The 23,895-nt window shown below is 43.2% G+C and overlaps 3 protein-coding genes across 3 annotated transcripts in view; all 3 read right to left on the bottom strand.

Annotated features, from left to right (window-relative positions):
- The window catches only part of LOC306977700 (E3 ubiquitin-protein ligase TRIM62-like), a 202,749-nt gene that overhangs the window by 46,685 nt on the left and 132,169 nt on the right, over positions 1-23,895 (bottom strand). The window lies entirely within an intron of this gene.
- The window catches only part of LOC306977799 (E3 ubiquitin-protein ligase TRIM11-like), a gene marked incomplete at its 3' end in the record, with an annotated part of 180,920 nt that overhangs the window by 36,436 nt on the left and 120,589 nt on the right, over positions 1-23,895 (bottom strand). The window lies entirely within an intron of this gene.
- Positions 12,459-13,874, bottom strand: LOC306977801 (E3 ubiquitin-protein ligase TRIM35-like; the record flags this gene model as incomplete). The annotated part of the gene is made up of 1 exon (XM_079576243.1): positions 12,459-13,874. The coding sequence occupies one exon, from the start codon at positions 13,872-13,874 to the stop codon at positions 12,459-12,461; it is 1,416 nt and encodes a 471-aa protein (XP_079432369.1).

The raw sequence follows: 23,895 nt of genomic DNA, 5'->3' as shown, positions 1-23,895 counted from the left end.
GTCACTTTTCAAATGAGGAGAAAACAGTCATGAGGAGTCCCCAGTTCTGACCTTCATTCAACGATAAAGGAACAAAATAACTACCGGAATCTGTGAAGAAGACTGGTGTGGAGAGTTCTTTGGTTCGTTATCTCAGCTTTACAGGTTTATCCCATGCTTAAATAACCCAAAATCCGTGGGAAATTACGGTGTTTTGACAGATTCAAACACCAAAACTTCAAAGTGTTACCCCAAACTCACACTGAATCATGGATGTGTACAAACCAGCATCAGCAAACTTCATTAAACCACTGTTACCCCTCCTGGAGCCACCACCTTAACGTGGTGGAGGGGTTTGAGCACCTGAATGATCCTGGAGCTCTGTTGTCGGGGGCTTCGTGCCCCTGGTAGGGTCTCCCATGGCAAACAGGTCCTAGGTGACGGGTCAGACAAAGAGCGGTTCAGAAGCTCCTTATGAGAGACCAACAGGCCCGGTTAGAACCATGAGGCCGTCCTTCTGTGGACCCACCACCTGCAGGAGGAGCCATAAGGGGCTGGTGCAATGTAATTTAGGCAACTCCAACAGCTGCCCCCACGACCCGGCAACAGACAAGTGGAAGAAGATGGATGGATGGACCGTTACCATGGAAATCTGTCATGTGCGGGTACTTGCAAACATTTGTGACCCATCATGAGAACGGGGAACACAACTCTGTTTTGGGGCATTTTGAGCGGGACAGAGCTTATGAAAGTGTCGTCTCCAAAGTTTCCCACAATGTGTAACAAATGGAAATCTGATCATATTTGGAGAAGATTTGGAAAGTTGAATTTAGAAACTGGAAATATGTCAGAGAGAGGAATCGGCCTCTAAACTTTTGGGCTGTTCTCACTTCTCTGGGAGTGACAATAGGGCTCATTTACATCTCATTTACATAAAGCCATCCCGCTGTAAAGCTCCCCCTGGTGTGTCATGTGTGTGGGGTTTCAGAGTCACTCACTCAAACACAGAAACTGACCACTGATCCACGGCGCCTCCTCCCCAAACAACAACAGGAAACAGGAGACGAGCCTTTTCTAACGTGGAAGCAGAGCGAGACGTCTGAGATCAACAAAAAACGTGAAATCCACCGGAATAAAAAGATACTAAACTTACTGTTTGAAGCTTTTGCTGAAGCTGTGAGGCCAAAGTGTGGTCCTGTCTGGGGAGCAAAGCAGCGTCTCTGTCCCGCTGTCGCTGCTTTGCTCTCAAGGCTCTTCATGAGGAAGCGGCGCCACATAATCCGAGATGAATAAATCCACTTCCATACATGTTGGTTGTAACGTCCACGGTTCAGCTCGTCTGATACAATCTTTGTCCATCCAACACGACCCAGTGTTTACCCAGTATGTAAATACACACAGACAAAGCCACGCCCCCAAATCTCCCTAAACAAGCCGGTCTGAACCTAAAAGTTTACGCTTATAAATATACCAATACTGCAGCTTTAACATGGAGAGGCTTCTTCATGGCTTCGCCTTAACGATTCGTTTTTCTCGAAACCTGGGCTGCCGACTTGTGTCCCTGGTTCTAGTGACTGGGCACATTTTTCCTAAGACTGATTAGCTAAAAACAGGTATAAAAAGAGAACAAAGAGACAAGTACACGGGTAAAGCTGGTAAAAACAATGGCTCTCATTTATCTCAGCCTGAGCAGAGTTTTGCTCCTGGAGGGAACAGGTGTCTGCAGCCGACCCGAACCATACGAACCCGTCCAGACCAAAGTCAGCCCTGCTACGGGACGTGCTTCGAAGTGGGACGTTTGTAATCCAGTGTGTTCTCTATTATGTCTGTGTTTATTGCAGTGTACAATTCCTGTTTCAAACCACAGCTGTGTCGTCATGAGGCTTTTCCTCCTCTCTTCAGACCTTGTCACTTGTGTCTTCATGATGTCGTAGAGGAGGTTATGTTGCTCCAAATTCAGATGATCTGTGTTTCCTTTTTCCTGAATGAAAGTGTTGGATTCCACTTCCTCCTCACGCCACGTTCACCCACCACAACCTGCCGCGGGATTCGTGTTATTTCTTTGGAAAAGTAGTTTGTTGGATGTTTTCACACTGTGGGGCCGCTCCACATAATCTTCTTCATCCAGTTTTATCTGTTCTGGCTTTTCACTCACACTCTTGAACTTTACCAATCTGACCTGGTGCGATGAGGTGCAAACATTAAATGGAATCTCCCTGGGACCAAAGTGGTATTTTCTTAATGATTTTAACGCCTCAGTCATAGTAGTTTAAGAGACAACCTTAAATGCGAAAGAATAGATGGCATTTACGACGGCACTGACTGACCTCGATTCATCACTGCAGAATAAATAAATGAAGCAATCCTGAGAGTTAGCTTTAAAACGTTAAAAGTAGTTGCGACCCGCCTTGACCCAGTAATTCTTTCTCCCTCCTTTGTTCAAGCTGCACTCGGAGAATGTAACTGTGTAAATGCGGCGCGTGCTGACCAAGGCTCTGTTCCAGATTAAACCGCTGTGATTTTGGGGATGTTTCGCATTTTAGTGCCATAATAGATTTTTTTTTTTTTGTGGTTCGATGTGGTTTTAGTGCAAGAGTCTACACCTTCTGACATCGGAGACACTTTGGCCTTGTAGTAAACCAGATGGGAGTCGGGAAGAGCTGCAGGTGTTTTACTATCTGCAAACAACAATGCATGTGTACGTTTATTGATAAAAGTATTTTATTGTAACAAATTAGGGTCCGTTTTAACAAAAGGAGACCCAACAGGTGAAACAAAAATGGTTCTCAGGATGAACAAGTCAGCTCCTAAAGGGATAGAGCATTGGAGTGTGGGAGTGTGTGGGCGTCTCAATTACTTGAATTACTTGATAGGCACGACGAAGGCTATGCCGACTTTCTTTTCCTGTGGCTGCTGTCATACGAGGTTCCTGATAATGAGTCACATGTGTCAGTTAGAAAGTATAAGTCTGCGTAAAGTATGATTGACGAGCTTTATGAGTTATGTCAAAGTCTTCTGATAAAAGGTTTCTCTCCACCGGCTTTGCCCCGAACAACATTACACTGGGTTTGTAATGGTTCATTGAGTTAAAGGGACTCTACGGAGTTTAAAATTGTTAAAATTATGTATTATCCCCCCTCTACATCTTCTGGTCTGAAGTGCCGTCATGCACGAGCTTAAAGGGATATTTCAGGATTTTTGACATAGGGCCTCATTTCCTAGTTATCCAGAGTGTTGCTGATTTCTGGAGATATTGTTTTCTTAAATTCATGCAGTTCTTATGTTTGAAGAGTTTCGTGGCGCTAGGCTAATGCAAGGCTAGCGCATGTCTATGGTATCAGCTAGCCTGCATTAAAAACAGTCTGACCCGCTCCACAGAGCACCTGAGGCAAATCACTTATAACACCAGACTTACCATATAAATGTCTGTGTCCATAGAGTCATAACTTATATTTGAGCAGCATCAGCTTCGTGGTTGTATAAGCTACGCAGCGGCGGAGTGATCTGCTAGAAAATAGTCCCTCAAAATACGATCATTCATGTGATGCAAGGCCAGTTATATTCCAAACATTACTCTATGGACACAGACATTTATATGGTTAGTCTGGTGTTATAAGTGATTTGCCTCAGGTGCTCTGTGGAGCGGGTCAGACTGTTTTAAATGCAGGCTAGCTGATACCATAGACATGCACTAGCCTTGCACTAGCCTAGCGCCACGAAACTCTTCAAATTCAAAGTTACAAAAAAAATATCTCCAGAAATCAGCAACACTCTGGATAACTAGGAAATGAGGCCCTATGTCAAAAATCCTAAAATATAGAAGGTGCAGTTACATGTATGACCTGAGGTGGCAGAAGTGAGTATACAATGGCCCCTTTAATGCTGTTTTTGACATCCTTTTGTGGACAGCAGGATGAACCGTGCCCAGAATATGAAACATTACGACATCATTTTGTACTGTTTACAGGCCTCTCCAGCAAGACAGTTATGTAGTTTGATGGTGTTCAGCTCATGGTGCTGAATGAAGATGCTACATTGTGTGGTTTCGCTGCAGAACATCAAGACATTGATCTGTTTAGCTTCTGTACTTGACTGACAGTGGTTATTCTGAGGCCATATCTCTGACTTCTCATCTTTTATTAGAACACAAACATAAACCATTATGAAGTCATTCTAAAAAGGTGGACATCAAACCTGTACAATCTCCTTTCGTGGCTCTTCTTCAACACTGTGCTCTGGTCCTGTTTTGAAATAAGTCTTCCAGATCTTCTCGTGGTCGTCTTTTGGTCGCTTTATGTCTTGATTTGACTCATATAGGATCCGCAGTGGTAGTTTATTTTCGCAGCACAACTCCGCTGGTTTTAAATGGAACTTTCTCTGCAAATCTGTATTTTTCTCCAGCCCAAACCAGAGTTCCACACAACAGCTGTCCCTATTCTTCTGAGGAGCGGTGGTGGGAATAGCCTTGCGTATCTTCTGAGGAACACCTCCACAGCACCTGGGAAGAAACAGCCATTTGCCTGGCCTGTTTTCCCTCTGAGCAGATATCCACTCCTGCTCGCTCTGCAAAGAAAGTGCTTCAGTGAAAAGGGGAATCGGCCACAGTATTTTTTTGGCCAACACTGGTCTCAGTAAAATGCCTCCTCGGTTCTGTCTTCCTCCAAACATGTGTGACTTTCTATTAACCGTCTTCGACAGAAAATAACACAGCACACATGTGGGAGAATGTTTTCAGAGCCGTTTCCATGTTTGTACGTGTTTGAAGAGCGGCAAAGCAGTTTGTTTTGACTCTTTAATGACTTTTATGTTGATTTTTTTCCCCCACAATGTCCTGGAAAACAGTTTTAATGACATGGGCAGCTCAAAGATGGAGTATTGATGTTTTATCTGACCGGTGTACAAGAGAATCTGACTGAAATGTGAATTTGAAAATGTTGTTGTAGATACTGACATAAATATGAAGGAAAAAAGATATTACAAGTTGACTTTTATTGAACGTTTTCATGAATACGATGTATCAGACAAACTGCTAATACAGTAGAGGGGCGGGAACGTCTTTTGAAAATGGGTAGTGATTATGAAGAGGGTGACAGTGATGTGGGAGCAGGCCCAACGAATGCAAGGGTATCCGTCTGCAGCCTGCGGGACAGAGGCGTGTGGGCGTGTTGTGAAGTGATGTGGGCGTGTCGTGAAGTGATGTGGGCGGGTCATGACGTTGCGTAACCCGACACCACAAGGAGCCGAACAATGCACTCGGCTCAGTTCACCAAGGCTGAACTGACCTTTACACAGTGAAACAACAAACAAACATTTATGCAAAGTCAAATGAATATTCACCTTATTCCGCCCCGCCCACTTTTGCCACTTTTTGCGTTGTCTCGGCACCTCGTTTTCCAGACACTTTCGGTCGAGCGCCAAGCCCGTTCATTTTAGCGGAGAACGAGGGAAAATATTCTCCGCTCAAATCTGATGTTTAGTCGATTGATTTGTGTAAAATGATGTTCATTTGCACCAACATGTCAACACTGCAGCGTTTCTCTGTGCGGCCTGAAAACGGCTTTGTTTTCGTGTAGTGACTGATTTTATGCGGACTTCTCAAGTCCCATGTTAACACGTAGGAGAAAAGGGGCGGGCACAATTCATGGCGGCGCCCACGCGAACCTCCGGAATAAGGTGAATATACAGAACTCAAAATGTCCCGTCCAACAAGGAAGCTGGAAACCCTGATCCTTAAGATGAGGCATTAAAAATGAAAGTATTTTAAGATTAGGGCCATGGATAGGTTATGGCTCGCATAATCTGTAACACAAAATGGTTAATGAAAAAATGAATTGACAGAAATCAAATTGAACTAAAAGAAAGTCCAAACTTGGGTCTGAGTGTCTGTCATTACCAATGGCCGCTGGCTGCTCTGCTTTATGCCCACGACACTAGAGGCCGCCATTGCTGTAGTACCTTCATATCGCCGCTAGTTCCCCATTGAAAAGTATTGGACTTTAGACCCGTTAAAAACAAGTTCTATTTTCTAAATACTAGACTAGGCTAGATATTCCTCCTGTGATAACGCTGGGTTAGTTACAATTAAGGGGACCAGGCTGGTTTTCGTAAGAAGAATTTTAGAAATCTCGTACTTAATGAGGGTTCCCTTTTCTTTTTTTTTTTCCCTTAATCCGCCATGATTTCCCCTCGACCGTGGTCATTATGGTAAACGGGGAGGAGTGAGCAGGAGCTGTCCATTATATATACAGTCTATGTCAACAGGTTTGTAATTTATAATGACATTTTACTATTTGAGGGAATTTCGCCTCAATCATAAAACAAATAGGTTAAAAAACTAAATGTTCTCAGGTCTGTGGGTTTACCCTGAAGTTCGCACCACTTGAAGACGCTGCATTTGTCCCTCCACCGTCACTACATGCTGCACATGAAGGACAGGAGCCTTATCTGCAGATGACCTCTGACCTCTGTCATAAACAAGGCCCTTATCTGCAGATAAGAGCCTTGTTTATGACAGAGGTTAAAGGGATATTTCAGGATTTCTGACATAGGGCCTCATTTCCTAGTTATATTTCTGGAGATATTTTCTTTGTAATTCATGCAGTTCTTATATTTGAAGAGTTTCGTGGCGCTAGGCTAATGCAAGGCTAGCACATTTCTACGATATAAGCTGTCTGACCCGCTCCACGCCAGACTAACCATATAAATGTCTGTGTCGATAGAGTAATTTTAACCATTTTGCATTTAAAATAACTTTTATTTGAGCAGCACCAGCTTCGTGGTTGTATACGCTACGCAGCGGCGGAGTGATCTGCTAGAAAATAGTCCCTCAAAATGCGATCATTCATGTGATGCAGGTCAGTTATATTCCAAACATGATTCTATGGACACAGACATTTATATGGTTCGTCTGGTGTTAGAAGTGATTTGCCTCAGGTGCACTGTGGAGCGGGTCAGACTGTTTTTAATGCAGGCTAGCTGATACCATAGACATGCACTAGCCTTGCACTAGCCTAGCGCCACGAAACTCTTTCCCTGCACTTTCGACAAAATGTAAATCATGTATCGAGACGGGTTTAATGGATAAATATATTAGTGACAGTATTGTTGAGCCTGAAGACCTGGTGTGGGGCTTACGTTGTCTGTCTCTGTTCTCATAATTTCCAGACGAGTTTCCCTGTTCGCCATTTGCGCTGATGAGCTAAACTCGTGTTGAATCGCCTTCGCGTCACAACAAATTACTGCGAAAAGACGGCGCCGTGAGAAGGTCAAGAAGACCGAGGAACGGGGCTTTAATCAGACGCCATTCTCACGGAAATCAGCCTGATTCCACTCGCCACAATAAAAGGTAATTAGTGTAACGTTCCGCCTGATCAGGAGCCCAAACACAGATTGTTTTTGACTGTTTTGAGGCGGCGCCGCTTCAGGAAACAATGGCCGACTTAATTATTATACAGCAGTTTATTATAACAGGTCTGAGCCGTTATTTTAAAATCCATACAAAAAGTATAACAATTAACCTCTTACCTTCCGCCTTAACCGAGCGCAGTTTCTCCAGTTCGGCTTTACCCAAATCTAACAAGTTCTCACCTGGCGCTTACAGCATATTGGCCAGAGTAACGCCTCATAGTCAAGACATACAAAACAGATCCTTTTCCTCACATTGCTGTCTCGTTGTTGTCACTTTTTCACATTCTTTTCATCTCATACAGTATTTGCCAGAGTTTGACACATTTTTGTTGTTTTTTGTCACATTTTTATTTATTTTTTGTCACATTTTTTATTTATATTTTTGTCACATTTTCATTGTTTTTTGTCACATTTTTTTTGTGTTTTGTCACATTTTTATTATTTTTTGTAATGTTTTCTTTTTTTAATTTTTAATAATTTTTTATTGTTTTTTGTCACATGTTTGTTGGGGGGTTTTTTGTCACATTTTTTATTGTTTTTTGTCACATTTTCGTCGCTTCTTTTTTTTTTTTTACACTTTTTCCAAAAAGCTTTTACATTTGGGTAAAACCAAACTGGAGAGAAAGTGCTCTGTTCAGGTGGAAGGTAAGAGGTTAATGGGCATTACTCCTCAATAACTTCTACAGTTTTAATGTAGTGACACTAAATTTACACCAGTTACCAATGGTCATACTAGAAACTTACGACCTTTACTTTTAGGGTCTGGACCTTTTATTTGGAAATTTCAACAAATATCTTTATATGAATTTCCAATTTGACAATGTATGGATAATGTATGGACATTACTCTTCACTCTGGACATTTATTTTGAAATATATGTCAGTATATGAAAACACTAAATTTACACCGTATGTATGTATGTGTGTATGTGTGTAGGTGTGTATGTATGTATGTATGTATGTATGTATGTATGTATGTGTGTATATGTGTATGTGTGTATGTATGTATGTGTATGTATGTATACATTTGTGGATATTACTCTGTATTAGCTTCTACAATTATGACTGCATTTGCACTAAATTGGCACCAGTTATTAAGAGGAGGAGCAGCGAGGACAGAAACTGGGAAAACTGAATGGAAAATGACAGACAGGAGATGCTACAGTTGAATAGGGAAATAGATAAATCCAGATATATCAATTTGAAACTAATTACTGACATAAATATGAGAAAATAATGTATTGCAAATTTTCTGTAATTTTCTGGGGTTTTTTTCTGACATTTTCATTGACAAAATCTAAATAACTGATTGAGGAAGGTTATATTTATGGTTTTATTTTGTGACACATTAGTTCCATTGTTCTACTGGGGGACTTCAACGCCCACGTGGGTAACGACAGTGAGACCTGGGAGGGCGTGATTGGGAAGAACGGCCTCCCCGATCTGAACCCGAGTGGTGTTCTGTTATTGGACTTCTGTGCTAGTCACGATTTGTCCATAACAAACACCATGTTCGAGCACAAGGGTGTCCATAAGTGCACGTGGCACCAGGACACCCTAGGCAGGAGGTCGATGATCGACTTTGTAGTTGTGTCGTCTGACCTCCGGCCGCGTGTCTCGGACACTCGGGTGAAGAGAGGGGCGGAGCTGTCAACCGATCACCACCTGGTGGTAAGCTGGATCCGCTGGCAGGGGAGGAAGCCGGTCAGACCTGGGAGGCCCAAGCGTGTTGTGAGGGTCTGCTGGGAACGTCTGGTGGATCCCTCTGTCAGTGGGGTCTTCAACTCCCACCTCCGGAAGAGCTTCACCCAGATTCCGAGAGAGGCTGGGGACATGGAGTCCGAGTGGACTCTGTTCTCCTCCTCCATTGTTGATGCGGCTGCTCGTAGTTGTGGCCGTAAGGTCTCTGGTGCCTGTCGCGGCGGCAATCCCCGAACCTGGTGGTGGCGCCCGGAAGTAAGGGAAGCCGTCAAGCTGAAGAAGGAGTCCTACCTGGCCTTGTTGGCTTGTGGGACTCCTGAGGCAGCTGAGAGGTACCGGCAGGCCAAGCGTGCTGCAGCTCGTGCGGTCACAGAGGCAAAAACTCGGGTCTGGGAGGAGTTCGGAGAAGCCATGGAGGAAGACTATCAGTCGGCCTTGAAGAGATTCTGGCAAACCATCCGGCGCCTCAGGAGGGGAAAGCAGTGCTTCACCAGCACTGTTTACAGTGCGGGTGGGGGGCTGCTGACCTCGACTGGGGATGTCGTCCGGCGGTGGAAGGAGTACTTCGAGGACCTCCTCAATCCCGTCGTCACGTCTTCCGATGGGGAAGCAGAGGCTGGGGACTCGGAGGTGGGCTTGCCCATCACCGGGGCTGAAGTCACCGAGGTGGATGAGATTCGCCCTGAGTACCTTAAGTCTCTGGATGTTGTAGGACTGTCTTGGCTGACACGTCTCTGCAACATCGCGTGGCGGTCGGGGACAGCGCCCCTGGATTGGCAGACCGGGGTGGTGGTCCCTCTCTTTAAGAAGGGGGACCGGAGGGTGTGTTCCAATTACAGAGGAATCACCCTCCTCAGCCTCCCCGGTGAGGTCTACTCCAGGGTGCTGGAGAGGAGGATCCGGCCGATAGTTGAACCTCGGATCCAGGAGGAACAATGCGGTTTTCGTCCTGGTCGTGGCACACTGGACCAGCTCTATACCCTCCGTCGGGTGCTTGAGGGTTCGTGGGAGTTCGCCCAACCAGTCCACATGTGTTTTGTGGGGGGGTGCTCCGGGAGTATGGGGTCCGGGGCCCTCTGCTAAGGGCTATCCTTAGCAGAGGGCCCCGGAGCTTGGTTCGCATTGCCGGCAGTAAGTCAGACCTGTTCCCGGTGCGTGTTGGTCTCTGCCAGGGCTGCAGAGACCAACCGGTTCTGTTCATTACTTTTATTACTTTTCATTACTTTTATGGAAAAGTAATGGACAGAATTTCTAGGCGCAGCCAGGGGCCGGAGGGTGTCCGGTTTGGGAGCCTCAGAGTCTCATCTCTGCTGTTTGCGGATGATGTTGTTCTGATGGCTTCAACAAACCAGGACCTTCAGCACGCACTGGGGCGGTTTGCAGCCGAGTGTGTAGCGGCCGGGATGGGGATCAGCACCTCCAAATCTGAGGCCATGGTTCTCCACCGGAAAAAGGTGGTTTCCCCTCTACAGGTCGGTGGGGAGTCCTTGCCTCAAGTGGAGGAGTTCAAGTATCTCGGGGTCTTGTTCATGAGTGAGGGACGGATGGAGCGTGAGATGGACAGACGGATCGGTGCGGCGTCAGCAGTGATGCGGTCGCTGTATCGGTCTGTCGTGGTGAAGAGGGAGCTGAGTCGGAGGCAAAGCTCTCGATTTACCAACCGATCTACGTTCCCACCCTCACCTATGGTCATGAGATTTGGGTAATGACTGAAAGGACAAGATCGCGAATACAAGCGGCCGAAATGAGTTTCCTTCGCAGGGTGGCTGGGCGCACCCTCCGAGATCGGGTGAGGAGCTCAGTTACCCGGGAGGAGCTCGGAGTAGAGTCGCTGCTCCTTCACGTCGAAAGGAGCCAGCTGAGGTGGCTCGGGCATCTGTTTCGGATGCCTCCTGGTCGCCTCCCGCGGGAGGTGTTCCAGGCATGTCCTAGTGGGACAAGGCCTCGTGGAAGACCCAGGACACGGTGGTGGGACTATGTCTCCGAGCTGGCCTGGTGTCGCCTCGGGGTCCCCCCAGAACAGCTGGAGGAGGTGTGTGTGGATCGGGAAGTTTGGGCATCTCTGCTGAGACTGCTGCCCCCGCGACCCGGCCCCGGATAAAGCGGAAGAAAATGGATGGATGGATGGACATATTAGTCAGGCAACTTTTGAAATATTCAAATGGAGTTTTTCTTTATAGTTTTGTAATAAGGCTGCACAATATATGCAAAAAATATTGTATTGCGATAATCGGACTGAATCCCCACCTTAACCATGTGCATTTTCTGGAGTTCAGCTTTGCCCAAATCTAAACGCTTACAACCTATAGGCCAGTGTAACGCCTCATTTGAAAGCTAAGACCTACAGAACTGATCTAAACAGATCTTTTTTCCTGCATTTTCATCTTCGTTTTCTTCTCATTTTTGTTGCTATTTACTCTTTTTTTCAAGAAGCTTTTAGATTTGGGTAAAGCCAAACTGGAGAAAATGTGCTTAGTTCAGGTGGGGGTGAAGAGGTTAATTTGGGTAAAGTTTACCCTTGGACAGATTCTGATTTTGTGTTTTTTTTTTGCTGCTGAAAAACGTGTGGTTTGTATTTAAATATGATGGAACGTGTGATGTTGAAATGGTTTTGGTAAATAATCGCAATATTATCTTATTGCACAGCCTTTCATGCTACACGTGGATGACGTGAATGATTAAGCGTGGGAAAGACCAGGGAGCGCCGCAGTTTGGTTTTTATCTCCATTTTTTTATCGTCTTAAATTGTACCTTCTTATGCATCTTCTTCTTATCGTCTATTATTTATCTAAATGTGTTATATGTTTTATATTTCCTGTTGCACAATTGAACCGCCAAAAAATGAGCCTGTTCACCAACAATGGCCAATAAAACAATTCTGACTCTGAAATAGCCTATTATTAAACATGTATTAATACAGTAAAGGTTTCAATCATAGAAATATTTTGCTAATCCTTTAAACATGTGAAAATTAAGCTTGACTTAAACGACGAATACTTTCCACTGCAGAGACATTTAAGTCCAGTTTATTCTTCAAAATCCAAACTCCAACAATGCAGTTCATTAAAAAAGACCCATCAGTGAGATTTACCATAGATTTAATATTCAGATTAATTTGATGATTCCAGAGTCCTGGTCGACATGAAGCAGAAATGACACAATGTTCAATAAAATGACACTTAAGAACAGACTTTCTGTACAATAATCATGAACAGAGCGTTTAAACCTTTGCTCTGCAGCTGATGTTTCTGTGTTTGAACCCAGAAGAAACTGGGGTGAGCAGTGAGAGAATAGAACTTGTTGTTTTTAATAATTGCTCAAATATCATCTTTCCACCTAAAGTCTCCTCTCAAAAGAAAACAAAAGCCATATTCAAAAAGTAAGTGGATGATCCATGGACCAACTGCCTTCACTCTGAACCTCACAGATCTTCAGTTCTTTGGTTTTAGCGCCACCTGCAGGTCCCACATAGAAGTGAGGAAAGAGTTTGTCGGTGGATGTTCCTTTGGGCACAGTGAGAGAGCACAGGGGGGTCATGTGATCAGAGAAGGACAGTGTTCCTTTGTTAAAGTCCAGCTTCACTCGGATCTTCTCTGGAGACTTCTTCACTTCCACAGGTTTAGAGCCGTCATGGTATATTCCTTTATAGTAACAAAAACGCAATAATCCCTTTTCAAGTGAAGCTCGACTCTCTTCTTTCCTCTCAATCGACTCTTTGGCGACTCCTAGGCCCCAGTGAGGGAGGTCCCCCACCACCACGTCCCACTGGTGAGTCCCAGAGCTGTAGCCCACAGAGCCCAGGACTGTGGGAGAGTTATTGAACCGCTCTGGGACCTCAGGGAGTTCTTTATTCCGAGCCTCTGTCCTTCTCACTGAGCTCAGGTCGTCAGACAGACTGAGAACTGGACTCGCAGTGTTTGGATCCAAAACGACAGGTTGATGTTTGACCAGTCTCTTCATCCGCTTCCAGACCCTGAAGCCCAGGTTTCCCAGGACTTTGGCCTGGTCCAGGAGCAGTCCTGCTTTGGGCCGTGGGCGGGACGGGGTGCTCTCCTGTCGGGGCCTGTAGGTGTGTGTCTCCAGCTGCTGCTGCAGCTCCTGGATGATCTTGTCCACAGAGCTCAGCTTCTCCCGGAGCTTCTCCAGCTCTGGGCTGATGTTCTTCTTCTGTCGGAGCTGCTCCTCTCTCAGAGCGGATAAGGCCCTCTGCTCCTCCTCCTGAAGGAACTGGTGCAGCCGAGAGAACCCCGCCCTGATGTGGCGCTCGCAGTCTCCCGCCTGTTTCTCTGCGTAGAGCTGTATCTCCTCATAGCTCTGCTGTAGCTCCTCACACTGATGTTTCTCCTCAGTCAGAGCCTGCAGCTGTGAGGAGATCAGCTCCTTCAGCCTCCTCTGCGCCTCCTCTCCACTCACCACCGTGTGCTGTGGGTGCAGAGAGAACTCACAGAGCGGACAGAGCGGGCGCCTGTCGTCCAGGCAGAAGAGAGGGGGCACCTGCGGGTGAGAGGGGCACACGGACCACTGCCTCTGGGTCTGGGCTGAGGGTGGCTCTGACTGGAGCTTCTGTCTGAAGGAGATGCTCAGCTCTTTTAGAGCAAAGTTGACGTCTAAAGCCTCCTTTGAAGACCTCCTCCTGCAGACGGGGCAGGGCCTGCTCGGCTGTCGGGCCCAGTGCTCCGTGAGGCAGCGTTTGCAGAAGCTGTGGTGACAGCTCAGAGACACCGGCTCAGTCACAATGTCCAGACAAACTGAACACTTCAGGAAAGACTCCAGAGAGGACTCTGCCATGTTTCTGGTCTCCTCTCCGCTCCGGTCTGTAGTTTCAGGCTGTAGATCCGCTCAGAGAGAGTTCACACTCTGGAGGACAGAGTTGAGTCTGTGCTGTTGAAATCTCTAAACACGTCTGCACTTCCTGTTTAACCGGTTTGTGTTTTGTTCTCACCTGATCTCTCCCTGTGACTCAAAGAAGTTAAAGGCAAAGTACATTACACATAACACGCACTACAGCGCCACCTGTCAACACAGGCTTGTACAGCAAATATAAGACATTACTATTGTTATTATCATTAAGATTTCATTATTTTTATGCTCCACCCTTTTATGGGCGGATAATTCCACACTAAAAATATGAACAGTGAAGTGTTCGGCTGTTTGTGTGACGTCAAACCTGAACCAGCTCAACAAGTAAAAAGACTGTTGTTTATTTTTGGAATTAATTTTATTAAAATTCATGTTTATTTCAGATAAACAGCTGGTTTCTATCAGACATATTCCCTCACATTACCTTATAAACATCATAAAATACAACATCAACACTTTGACAAACAAAAGGATGAGCTTGATTAATGTGGGACAAACTGAACTGAACTTGACGAGAAGCTTTGACAGAGAGTTGTTCATGATCTGATTCATTAATAGTCTGTTTCTCAGGTTGTTTTTGCCGCTCTTCTGTGATCGTCTCCAGGAGAGTTTTCCGGTCACTAACCGCCTCAGAACAAATCCTCCCGTGAATCCAGAGTGAAGAGGTGCCTCTTTCAAGTCCGGCCAGCCCCCGCCCCGCCCTCTCCTCGCTCAAAGGTTTTACTCCGAATCCGCTGCGCTGCTCCTGGTGGTGACTCTGAGCTTGGATCGGCTTCACAAAGGGAGACATTTGGACGGGGATTATCACAAGGCCAGGGACAGACAGAGAGATGCTGCAAAGAGGTGACACAGAGGAGAATGCAGAGTCTGGAGCCAGAATCAACAAGGCAAAAGACCATAATAATCAGGCATTTTTAACTCATTTTTCATTTTCATTTGAGCTAAATCAGCTGAAGAGTCCGCCTTTGTCTTCTTTTGTGTGTGAAGTAGTGATGTGACCGGATGTCAGCAGGATTTTATGCAATTTTGCACTAACATAACATGGCAAACACAAGAAAACAGCATTAAAACAACGAACGAGCAGAGCAGAAAGTGAAATGTTTTTGCACCAAAATGCACTTGATCAGGCAGATGTCTCCTTTTAGAAGTGAGGAAATGAATTTGTGTCATAAATAAGGCCTTAAATGTCATTAAAAAGCATATTGGATTCAAACAATGGTGCAGACATGACAAAGCTTTAGGGCCTGTTTTGTACACCCGTGCAGCTTTGCAGTCTTATACTTCACATACACACATTTTGTAATTCCTGCCTGATTTAAACCCCAAAAAACAAGGTGAAATTTGTCAACTGATGTGTTATATATGTGTTTTTCTAAGGACGATGCTGATTTTTGAAGATTTTTATTGGCTGATGCCGATATGCTCAGCCGATATTTTTTTTAAATGTCTGGTCTAGAAGTTAAGTTATACTTTATTAATCTCTGTAGAGAAATGAGTTCTCTGTATTTGACCCATCCTCAATGCCACTGGGCAACCTGTAGGAGCAATGAGCTGCCATCATGGGCTGACGCTCGGGGACCCGTCTCCATGATGTGGAGCCAGGCTGGTGGTCAGAAACACCAGACTGGAGGATTCACCTATTGTACATGTTATTACCACTAATGGTGAGAACATGCAAACTCCACGTCCAGATGGGAATCAAACCCGGAACCTTCGAGCTGTGAGGCACGAGGGCTAACCGCTGTGCCACCGTGCTGCACCATAAGCCTGTTTTATTACTTCAGGTGATTCAATCCTAGTTTATGTCCCAGTCTGTTTCCAGTAGCATTAGCATACTACCATTAGCAAGCTGCAGTAAACGTTAGCATGCTGTTGCTAGCATTAGCCTGCTGTTGCTAGCCAGGACATTTTGCGCTGCAATCTAAAATGCAATTGCAGAAGTTAAAACTAACACAGCGATAGAATTCTCCGGGTTTCTCTGTTCCCCTCGGTAGTTTGTTTTAAAGCCCTGAATTCGCTCTTTCCAATGCAAAAAAACCGCAAGTCTCTATCACTCCCGATATAGTAAAAAAATCCCCAAATATTGGCCCAACATATTGGCAGGCCGATATATTGGACGACCTCTAATAAATATCTCATTCAAAAACTAAACAAGATCCAAAATCCCCTCTGAACAAATCCAGCAAAAGTTTCAAATTGACATCTCTACTTCACCTCACCATAAAGTACTTTCTGTAATACAGTCCTCGAGTCATCTCCATTTTCTTTTTCGTTGTGTGCACCGGAGCAGGAACCCCCCCCCCGGATCCTGGCCGTGAGTCCGTCTCCTCTGATCCTCGGCTGCTGCCCTTCAGAAGCTCCTGAACCCACCTGGCGCATTACGGAGAGTCTCATTAAAAGCCACAGCAAACACACAACAATGATAAGCTCCAAATGTATTCATCCGACCCCAGAGCTTAGTGTTGCGGAGGCAGGACGCCGCTCGACGGATAAAGGAGAAGCGACGGCGGTTACACGGTGAATTAAACGGCTAATTAATCTAAGCTGTCAGGAGCTGTGCGTTTGGAGAGCTGTGGAGAGTGGACACATCCTGCATAAACACGGCTGAAAAACATGCTTCTGGTTATCCCTCAGTATTAGCCTTATAAAATTACAGATCAGATCAAAGCTGCACTCATCAAAATGAAAAAATACAACTTGGTATTTACAAAATGTTAAATTCAACAATAGAATTAGCCGCCATATTTCGTCGCTATTTTGAAGCTTTTTTTTTTTTGGAAGCTTTTAGATTTGGTTCAGGTGGGGGATAAGAGGTTAATAAAATATAATAATGGCTCACTCTTGTATTACACTTTACAAGCCTCAGTCACAAGTTTCTCAAAGTGGGAAGCTAGCACGCCACGATCTACGTGCACGTATCGACTCTGCCCCACACACACTTCTGTTTCCACCACACACGCACCTGTATTTGTTGTGGGAAGCGCCCCCACAGAGGAGCACGCTGTACAGATAGTCATTAATCCTCGTGTGGCCTCATTTTGACCCGCTGTTAAGTTCCGGGCATTTGGATGCAAGGTGACACAACCTTCTCAGTGTAAATGTGAGTTGATTTTCTTCAGAAATTCTAAAAAAAACACCCAAACAAACCCTTGTCATTTGTTTCTGCTGTAGGTCATGTTTGACCCAGTTCCTCTGAGTCGTGGTGCAGCAGGACTGATGTGGACAGATGTTACAGATGAAGCTTGTGAGGTTCATTTCTTCAACAGTTACTATAGTAACTATTTCTCCAAAGTAAAAGTAGATCTACCACAGTCCTGTCCACATCTGTCATGGTCCACCACGACTCAGAGGAACTGGGACAAACATGACTTGTGGTGGTTATGGTTAGGGTTTGTTTGTTTTTGTTTTTTTAGAATGAGAGTAAATAAAAAAAAAAACTTTTTTTTGATTAGATACAGGATTTTCAAATATTTTTCTTTTTGTAATTGTAATAATAATTTTCCATATATTATTATTTTACCACATATTTGAGTTTGAGAATATGATATGACTCTTACATGCAGCAGAAGTCTGAAGTTCTGTCTAAAGCAGAAGCTCCATGACTTCCTTCTTCACTTCTCAGTCTGTGACTGAAGAGCAATGAGGCCTCAGCCTTTTAACTGGACAAAAAGAGCTCACTGTATTTAGCGTCATGTTAATGTCACTCATGGTGTCTGACCTAAAGTCTCACTCTGAAGAAAGTCAACTCACATTTACACTGAGAAGGTTGGAAGGGCGCCCCTTTGTGTCACCAACATAATAGCGGACCTCCGAGCTTCAATGGAAATTCCGATAGAGCTTCTGGCAGCTGTGGGAGACGACGGGGAAGACCACACTGAAAGTCCTAATCAACAACTGACTTTCTCACACAATTTAACTCACTCTAGTGGATTCATCATGACATTTTTAACACCTACATTTGCAAAATAAAAAGTATTTACTTTGTTTTTTTGTTGTGTTTTTGTGAAGGAGGAGCCGCCACCACTGGATCACTCAAAACTGAAATGAAACACTTCTTCACTGCTTCGTTTGGGACGAGTGGATGAGGTGGTGAAAAGCTCTGAAAAGCCAATCCTGCACGATGATTCATCTCCTTTGAGTTTCACAGTTATACAACCAGAAATGTCAAATGAAGCGGTCCGAGGCTGATGTAACACGGCTGAAAAGTGAGTACAGAGAAGTGTTTGTTTGACCTGGATACAGTACAAAAGCACCGACAGTAAATTAGACGCAAAGTGGCTGAAGTTATTATTTACGGCTTTGAAAACACGCGGCGGCATTAGCATTTTGAGTGGATTTGAGTGGGAACAAGGAGGACGCTCTACTTACATGAACACTACCAGCCTAAGGTTAAAGCAAACGGGGAAACCACTCTGCCAGTTACACAGGGAGGACATGGCAGATCTGGACCTTTCTTCACATAAACAAACACTTGGAAACAAAGAAGTGCCGGATTTTCTAAGAATGTGTTAAATCCAAGCAACGAGTCACAGGTTCTCCATAGTTTTATATGGAAAATTGTAACTTCTATCACCAGTGGGATGAGTTTGATTAACCCCTTTACTCCCACCTGAACCGAGCACATTTTCTCCAGTTTGGCTTTACCCCCGAAAAAGCTGTGAAAATAGCAACAAAACTGAGACGAAAACAATGATGGAAATGTGACCAAAAAAAAGTGAGAAAACATTGACAAAAAAGTGACGAAAAATTGATGAAAAGTGGCAAAAATGTCACAAAATTGTCACTAGAAATTGACAAAAATGTGACGAAAAAATGTGACAAAAATATGATAAAAATGTGATAAAAATTTGACCAAAAAATGACAAAAATGTGATAAAAAATGTCCCAAAAAATAAAACAAATGTGACAAAAAATGACAAAAAAAATGACAAAAATGTTACAAAATGTGACCAAAAATTACAAAAATGTGACAAAAAATGACAAAAAAAAGAAAAAAAAAATGTGATAAAAAATTGACGAAAAAATGCCTAAAAGGTGACAAAAATGACAAAAATGTGACAAAAATTAAAAAAAAAAATTACAAAAAAATGACTAAAATGTGACAAAAATGTGACAAAAAATGACAAAAAAATAACAAAAAAGTTACAAAAATTACAAAAATGTGACAAAAAAATTACAGAAATGTGACAAAAAATGACAAAAAAATGACAAAAAAGTTACAAAAATGAGCTGAACACCCAACAAAAAATGATGTAAAAAAAATCTGATGACGTGAGGAAAAAGATCCTCTCGGTTCAGGGGGGAGTTAAGAGGTTAAAGGTCTTCTTTTTGTTTCACATTCTCTCTTGGTTTTTCCTACTGCCCTGTGCTGACAGCAGAGCATCGAAACCATTGGATTTAACGTAAGTAAAAAAACACCATCCTGTTAACTAACATTGTAGCCATATTTGGGGACACTAGATAGAAAGAGCTTCATGATGATGACCCATATGCCTCATTTACACCGAATATGTTACGACCACGGCCTGTTTTACACACATCTGCCATAACAATAGAAAATAAATAAACTTAATCAATAGCTTTTTTCTACAGCTCAGTACTTTGTTTATCCTGCATACTGAGCCATGTGCTCGACAAAAGGGCAAAACACCGGATAATGGCCTAGTTTTAACATTGACGTCAAGGCGGAACTGCTTCTCCGTGTTTTCAGGAGGACGATAAACAACGTAACACCACTCCAGAACAACAACATATAACAACATCTCCTGGAAAAAGTTTAGTCCACGACCTGCGTCTCGTCTCTTCAGATGATATTCAGCCAGGGTTACCAGATTCTCAAACCAATATATCGTACCAAGCTTCCAACACATACTGCTTGTTAAACTCAGATAATAAAGCTGGCATTACTGATTTACATATCGTTAAAGGGCACATTATTACATGACGGATTAAAGACGTACGGACACTGTGAACTAGAATGTGTTGCATGTGTTAAGACAAACATATTGAGAGGCAAAAAGGGAAAAAGAAGAGGCAAAAAAGGTTCAACGGTCAGTCCAGCAGCGAATTAAAGGCAATGTTAGGTCCATGTTTTTCACAGTCTATAGGAATAATGACATTAGACCTATTTTTTATCTTTTTAGTAAAAACAGGTGGAGTATTTTTACCGTCACAGACGTTTTTAGGAGTCAAAATGTGACAAAAAAGGTAAAACCCTTTCGTCACATTGACCATTTGGCTTGACCATACACAACATCAACAAATAGTCATTCAAATACAAAGTTCACAGTTAATTTTACGGGGCAAAAATAATTTCACCCTACAAAAAGAAAAAAATGTCATGTAAAGGGTATATTTTGGATTTTTTTCAAGCCTTTTCAACCTTTTCTACGATGCCGTCTCCCTAATACATGTGTTATATGGACCATATCTGATATAATATATCGGTAACACTTTATTTTACACTACCCTTGATACATTGTACCGAACTAAATTTAGTACAATGTAATGTGCTCTGTAAGAATGTGTAATAACTTGTACCAATGGCTTCGATACACAATGGAATAATATGTATTTGTAGTTTGTAGGTACAAAATGTAATAAGACTTCACTCTAACCCTGACTTTAAGCCCAAACCCTAAGGGTCTCGTGTCCTATTACATTATGTACTTACAAAGTACTAATACATGTTATTCTATTGTGTATCTAACCCATAGTTATAAGTCATTACACTTTGTAGCAGAGCACATTACATTGTACTAAATGTAGTTAGGTACAATGTATCAAGGTACAGGTGTGTGAGTGGGAGGGACGAGGGGAGCGGCGTATGAAAGAGATGCACTTTATGTATCGTGTAGTTGTTGTCCTTGCCTGTTTTATCTGTAATATACTGCGGTGTGCTGTGTGTTGTGGCTTATATGTTTTATATTTTGTATGTTCTTGTCTTGTTTTTTATGGGACTGCGGATGGAAATTAGCCTTGAGCTAAATCCGGCATATTTACAGCACTAGTTGTCTGTTCATTAATATGCACTGTCCCATTCAAATAAATTGATAAATGAAATAAATGAAATGAAAAAGGTACTGTAAAATAAAGTGATACCAATATATCTAATACATCTAATATCTAACTAAGGTTAGGGCCTGGAATCGGGCCATTTCTTTTAAACTCTCAAGCGATTATCCAGTGCATGAAATGAACGAAAAACACCACCTGTTCAAGGCAAGTGGTGTGAACTCTTACTGGACTGTTTACGAATCATCACATGGAGACATATCGAACATGGCAACAAAACAAATCCATAAATTCAACCCTGGCTCTATCCATATTCATATTTTGCCAAAACATGCTTGGATTCTCTCCCGTTCTCATTGAAATGCTTTTGTTCCTGGCGCTGGTTCTAAGATTGTAAAAGGCTGATGTTTATGTTCATTATTCCCTTCTCTTCCTCGGTCTGAGAGACACTAACCGCCCTGCCACAGTAATAACGTATGGCGCTCTTAATGCATCTGAAATTGGCCGCGGCTCCTCTGAATCCAAATGAAGCGCGTGCGTCTTGACCGAAAGCGGTTATTAGCGGCACAAATGAAGCGCGCTGCTGGATCTCGCGTCGCTGTGTATAATTACAGTAAATTACCGTCAGCGCTGCCAGGCTTGATGAAAATTGCGGCCGCTCCGTGGTCAAAGATGACGGTGTCCGTGCGCACACACGGACCGCACGTGCCGCGAGCGCCCCGACCGCACGGCGTTTGATTAGAGGCTTCGCTTTGAAGAGTCAGAGATGGACACAAATGGAGCGTGTCTTATGTGGTCATTACTACCTTTGACGTGGCAGCGAGTCTCAGCTGGATGTGCACGGAGTTTAGATGGAAACTGCAACTAGATCAGCTGGAGCATCAGGTGTTGTATATTTACCGTCTTTACAGGTTTCCTCGGTAACGTAGCCACATCTATGACCACTTTTACAGTAAAACAGTGCTTTTCAACCTTTTTTGAGCCGAGGCATTGAAAAAATCACACCACCAGCAGAACATGTTGATAAATGTAACTCTGTAGCCTATATTCACAATACAAAGTCGTTCTCATCAAAGTGTCTTGTATAGGAGCACCATATAGTCTCACTAACCACTATGCCATTGTCACATCCATGCTGCTTACTGATATGGAAGAGTATTACATGGTTACTCTGCTGATCACTAGACCGCACAGAGACTCAACAACACATTATTAGCAGATGATAATTCATTTGTTTTCAAAAAATACTTTTTTAGACCAAACTTTTTGTCTCCGAGGGCCAAAATGAAAAAGTGCCTGTGAGTCTTGGGCCAAACACGGCGATGTCAAGCACGAAAAACACATATAACTGCAAATTATAAACTTACTTTTTTTATTTACTTTTTTTTTTTTCTCGAACCTACGTTTGCATTTCATTCTATCTATGCAAATTACATGCTATATTAAAACAAATGCTAACTATGGCAAAAGCCTAGTTTTAGTAGAACAAAATCAACAATTGTAGCAATTTAGTGCAAAAAAAGCACCTGTATCTACAGCACCTACAGCAACTTTACCTCACTCGTTCACTCAGAGAAAATGCCACATTAGATTATTTATTTAATATAAGTGTCAGTTCAGCATCAATTCTTTTATAAGTCACTTTTTAACATATACTGTTGTTGAGGTCAACAACCTTTGCAATAAAAGTTGGAAAACTGTGAAAGTTTCTGCTACAACGCTCTGTGATTGATAAATACCAAGACACCACAACAGTGTTTCCTTAACTTTGCGAAAGGAGTGAAACAGCGCCCCCAGTTTGACGCTGGTGGTCAAAAAGTGTACTGCATCCATATTTACCATTGAGCACGAATGGAAGAGTTAGTATTAACCACACGCAGCGCATAAGAGAGTGACCTATCACTCTCTGGCGGGCCAACAGAATTGTCTTGGCGGGCCAAATTTGGCCCGCGGGCCCCACTTTGGGAACCCCTGAACTAGGTGAAATCGAATGGTTTCCCAAGTCACACCATATATCTCAAGGCACAGTGGTTGAAAACACTGCAGTAACCTATTGATCTAACGCTCACTACAGTCCCGATCAAAAGACCTGTTGAAAGATGGAAAAATTTCACATTTTGCTTGGTTGAATCTTAACAAGGTTCCAAGTAGAACGTTAATATGCAACAAGAAGAAAAGGGAGGGAGACAAAAATAACGGTTAACGGTTTTGTTGAAAACTACAAATGAACAGAAATAGTTTGTTTTGCAGCTGATCAAAGGTTTAGGATAGGGCTTGGATCGCAATACTTTGTGATGCAATACCAAGTATCGATACTTTTTCAAGTATCGCAATAGTTTCAATACTTTGGAATACTTTGTGTTTGGAGCCATTTTTATCCTGCAGTCCTTTGTTTTCCAGTAACCGTTACACAGCACTTTGTTACATTTTGTTTTAATGCACTTTTTGATCTTAACACTTCAAAAACTGTTAAATAAAACAGTTTTCTTTTTACAATTTTTAAGGTAAACACATTACAAATCATAATTACTTATTGTATCGCAATACGTATCGGACAAAAGTGGATCGTCCCAGCCATAGTTTAGGACCACATGCTTTAAAAGGGTAAATCTGAGCAGACATGTGGATTCGTTGTCTGATCTGAATCAAACCAGAACCTTTGGGGATGGATGGCAATGGAAGTTTCAGACAGTGGAGTAGATGCCCTTCATGAAGATGTCTTGAAATGTTCCCGCTCACCTCAAACACCGCAACGAATGTTTTTAGTGATCCCCAATATCGATGGAGCTGCTCATCACTGAGGTCATGTTTGTTCTGATTTCTGTAATGAGGTTGTTTTTAGATGCGGTCCTAAACTTTTGATCAGCTGCAAAACTATTTTGTTTTCAATAAAAGGTTTACACAATTTCATCTCACTCTGACTTCTTGTTGCAAA

This window comes from Gobius niger (genome assembly GCF_951799975.1).
Source record: "Gobius niger genome assembly, chromosome: 18".
Classification (NCBI taxonomy): domain Eukaryota; kingdom Metazoa; phylum Chordata; class Actinopteri; order Gobiiformes; family Gobiidae; genus Gobius; species Gobius niger.
This window is presented reverse-complemented; position numbering and strand designations above follow the sequence as displayed.